General features: G+C 56.6%; 1 protein-coding gene across 1 annotated transcript in view; it reads left to right on the forward strand.

The window, feature by feature from the left end:
* Positions 1–739: 739 nt before the first annotated feature.
* Positions 740–4,545, forward strand: part of ACVR2B (activin A receptor type 2B) — a 33,053-nt gene continuing 29,247 nt past the window's right edge. Inside the window, exon 1 of the mRNA XM_003794460.3 lies at positions 740–795. Within this exon, the coding sequence (XP_003794508.1) occupies positions 744–795 (52 nt within the window). The 5' untranslated portion in view covers positions 740–743. The remainder of the gene's footprint in view (positions 796–4,545) is intronic.

Raw genomic sequence — 4,545 nt, forward strand, 5'->3', positions numbered from 1 at the left:
AGCAAGCTCGGAGCGCGGGCTTGAGAGCGCGAAGCACGAATTCCGAGTGCGCTGACCACAGGGTCCCAGATAAGTACTTGGTCAGGGGCCCACGCCCACCACCTCAGTGCGCCTTGCGTGGTCCTCTAGCCAGTTGGTGACCCCGCATCTTCCCCTAGGGAGCGGATTGGGGGCGGAGCCCCAGTGTTGTTGCTTCTCTGGCGCCCCGCCCCTGAGGGGGGCGCAGACCACGCGGCCGGAGGGCCCGCCTCCCCTCCCCCACCCCGCCCAGCTTGCCCGCCTCTTTGTATCCAACATCCGGGTTTCCCCGCTGGCTCGGCTCCGTGGCCGCCGCTCAGGAGCCATTTTGGACTCGGTTCAGCTCCCCTCCCCCCACCCCTCCCCCCGTACATGGCCCCTCCGGACTCGGCCCCTGCGCCCGGGGCCCGGGCCCAGCCCCGCCGCGCTATGCCTGAGTCGGGCGCGCCCCGGCCCGCGCCCCGCAGACGCCCCCCGGCTCCCGCGTCGCCCCAGAGCCCGGGCCGCAGCCTGCGCCTACCGCAGCGGCCCTGAGCCCGGCCCCGCCGACCGGCCCTTGGAGCCCGAACGCTACCCAGGGACTAAGGTGCAGGAAGCGCGCGGGGAACAAGACCGAAGGAAGGAGCGGGAAGGAGAGCACAGCCGCCGCCTAGCCCTGCGAGCCCCGGAGCGCTGTGCGGCCCTGCCAGCGGAATCTGGGTGTCCGCGGGGCGGCGCCGCGGAACATGACGGCGCCCTGGGCGGCCCTCGCCCTCCTCTGGGGATCGCTGTGCGCGGGTAAGGACCGGGCGCCGGGTGGGGGGCACGGAGGGCGCGCGGGGCCGAACTCGGGCGCAACGCGGTGTTTACCAACAAAGGGCGGGCCCGCGGCCTCGTCGTGGTGCCACCTGCACTCAGCTCGCACCTCCCGGGGCGGGGACTGGGGGCGCCCTGGGCGCGCTACTTGCGGATCTTGGAGGGACGATCGTGTCTGTGCAATCGTTTGAGGGGTTCTGGTTCGCGGGTAGTCTCCGAGTGGAGGCTGGGAGCCGGAGCCTCAGGGTTGGGGTTCAGGCTACGCGGGAGCATGGAGCCTGGGGAGTGAGGAAAACCTGGGAGTAGGGAAGCCTGTTTAATGGGTGGCAGATCTTATGGGGTGATGGTGGTAGGGATTGTAGGTGCAACAGTGACCGGGGGTACGGGGCTGTGAGTCCCTCAGAGTCACTGAGTGGAGCGAAGTGAAGGGGTCGGCTTCATACAGCCTGGAGGAGTCTCCTGCACCCCATCCAGCCAGTCGGCGTCGCGTCCTCTGCACAGCGGGCTGTTGGTACTAGCTTCCACCTGCTCCCTCTTTTTCTGCTGTGGGCCCGAGGGTGCGAAGTGAGGTCGCCTTGCGGGACTTCTTTGTTTTGGGCACCTGAGAGGAGAGGTGGTATAAAAAGGAAGACCTGTAGGTTCATATTCGCTTGGGCCTCCGGGAGGCAAGTGGCAGGGAGCGGTGACCCTTACTTAGCTCGCCGGCGGCCGCGGGTGTGTGGTTGGGGGTGTTTGGCAGGCGCGCGTGTGTTTGGCGGTATGTGGGTGCGGTTAGTTACACGCGGAATTCCGCCGGGAGAGCGGTTTTCCCTCAAGGCCGAAGCACCGATTTCCTTCTCCCAGTAGTGCCAGGGTGCTCGTAGCCCAGATGAGCGCTCTGGAACGGGCTCCGGGGCAGTCTTGGGAAACGTGGGAAGCTGGTCATTGAAGCTCGGTAGAGAAGGTGGGGGCGGCTGTTACGCGGCTGCCTGGCCGCTAGGTCCTGCGCGTCTTTGTTCCCAGCCCCCATTACACATGCAGCGCGGGTCCCCCGCCGCCCGCAGTGGCAGCAGCCCAGAGTCTGGGAAACCCGCGAGGGGCGGGGTCGGGCGTGCAGGGGCGGGGCTCAGGTCCCCTAGAGTTTGCGCGGGGGGCGGGAGGGGGTATCCGGGATCTCCATCCCATCCTCACCTGAATTCTGCCCACTCCCTCGCAACGCAGTGAGGCTTAGCCGTTTACTCTACAGCGAGTGAACTTTCGAGTGCAGGATGGGAGGATTTAGCCTGTGTAAGGCGACAAAGGAGCCAAGACCACTTCACTGGTACCTCAGAACCCTGTAGGAAGGGGCGACGCGGTTTTCTTGGAGTTTCCTGTGTGGTGGAGGCAAAGTGGTGGTCCTTTTGAACGTTTTGTTCTCTTTCTGTCCCCTTCCCTTTGAAGTGCTTTTTCCCCAATAAGGAGGGCTCTGAAGTGAAAGGGAAGGCATGGCCTGACAGAGGGCGGCCCAGCAAGCTGCTTACCAAGCAGGCAGCGCCCCCCTGACTGCCTCAGGACCCCCCAGGCGCCTGAACCCCGGAAGTACCAGGGTTCTTCCAGTTTGTCTTACCTCCTTCGTTAGGCAGGCCATTGGGCGCCTCCTTGGAAGGACTGCGTTTCCTTCCTCTTTCCTCTTTTCCACCTCCTAGCTTGGATAATGCTGAGTAGTGTACCCTGCCCGGGGCCGCTAGAGTCACCAAGAATCTGCTTGCCTGCCCTGGGAGGAAGGTGGGGTCACTGCGTATTTCTTGTGGATACAACAGCCAGTCCTCTGGTGGCCACTACGTCCTGTGAGAAACCGTGGGAAGAGCTGTCCCAGGTCTAGGTTGGGGCAGAGCTGGCTCTTCTCTTCCTTTGCCAGCAAGAAGGTCCTTCTTTCAAGCTCCTGGCCTGATGTTTAGAAATTACCCTGGAGCACACAGTGCTCTGATAGAAGGAAGGCCTAGAATGGTGTCCAACAGAAATACAGGATGGCTCGGTGCCCATAGCACAGTGGTTAGGGCGCCAGCCACGTACTCCGAGGTTGGCAGGTTCGAACCCGGCCTGGGCCAGCTAAACAACAATGACAACTACAACAAAAAATAGCTGGGTGTTGTGGCAGGTGCCTGTAGTCTCAGCTACTTGGGAGGCTGAGGCAAGAGATCACTGGAGCCCAAGAGTTTGAGATTGCTATGAGCTGTGATGCCACAGTACTCTACCAAGGGTGACATAGTGAGACTCTGTCTCAAAAGAAGAAAGAAAGAAAAAGAAATGCAGTATGAAATACACTCATATATATGTATGTATCTTACACTATATCACTACAGTCATCAGGTAACAAGGAAGAGAAAGAAAGGGAGGAGGGAAGGGATAGAAAAGGGAAGAAAGGGATAGAGATCTAACTTTTCTTATAAGAGCACAAATCTCAACCATAAGGCCTAATGGCCTCATGATCTACTCTAACCCTCACTACCTCTCAAAGGTCCTGTCTCCAAATATCTTTACATTGGAGGTTAGGGCTTGAATGTATGAATTTGGTGGTGGTGGTAGTGGGGGGAGGAACACAAGCATTTTGTAATGAGGTGGAATGATTATTTAATCTGATATATACAAAATGCTCATTTTAGTATGTAATCAGTAATTAAATATTGAGTCATTTTATATTCCTTTTTTGTACGGTCTTCAAAATCCAAAGTGTAGCTTATACTTAATGCAACTTTCTACGTTTCAAGCCCTCTACAGACAGATTTGGCTAGTGACTACCATAATGAACAGAATAATGACACATGGTAATTGTCACAAGATTAGTAGTCAGTTAGTTCTTGTCTTTGTGGTCTGTGCCTGGCCCAGTGTCCTTGGGAAATAAGCCATCTGTGTCTTGGAAATGCAGTGGGTATCACAAATGCTCTGAGTATGCCTTAAGAACTTTGGACACTTGTCTTTATACTTGAGGTTCAGATCAGAGGGCTTGTGAGGGTGGGACAGAGCAGTGTTCTGAGTAAAGTATTGGGAGCCATTGGCTGGGGAGGGACACTTTTTGTCCTGCCAGGAAGTACAGACCCTGACTGGCCTCATAGGCTGACCATTCTTTGGCCCAAAGATGTTTTTTGCTCAGAAAAAGGCATGCTTATGAGTGTGTGAGTGAAGTGACCTTTATCCTTCAGGCTCAGTGTAGTGGTAGCTGTCAAGAACATGAGCTACAGAGCCATGGGCCGTAGGTGCCCCTCTCTAGGGAAGGGTATCCTTTGCTACTTGTCCTTGTACCTGCTGGGGAACTCCAGGCTCTGCTTTGGGTGGCTGACTAAACTGCCCCTTTGGGAGAAGTGGGCACCTTCCCTGGATCTTCAGAGGCCCTTCTAAGACACGATATGAGAAACTTGCTCATTCTTCTAAGCCCCCCAGTCTCCCACTGCTTAGGTGGATCTCTATAGTGTACTACTCAGCAGAATTTTCTTGGCATTAGGACTCCCTAGAAACTCCTCACCTCCTTTGACATTTCATCTAAGGAGCTCCCTGTGCAGGGAGCTCAGGAAAGAGCCTACTTCCTATGCAGTGGTCCTTGGTGTCACAAGTCCCTCAGAATCTCATGAAAGCTGTAGACCTTTCTTTCAGGAAAATAAGTATAAATAAGTATGTGTATGCATATACATTGTGTACACACACTGTTTTGTACTGATACTTGGACTCTTTGAAATTCTTGCTCCCTGTGTATATCCACTGTATTAGTCCTGAGGGGCA

The sequence above is a fragment of the Otolemur garnettii genome, unplaced genomic scaffold (assembly GCF_000181295.1).
Source record: "Otolemur garnettii isolate 467f Iridium unplaced genomic scaffold, OtoGar3 scaffold00082, whole genome shotgun sequence".
NCBI classification, from domain to species: domain Eukaryota; kingdom Metazoa; phylum Chordata; class Mammalia; order Primates; family Galagidae; genus Otolemur; species Otolemur garnettii.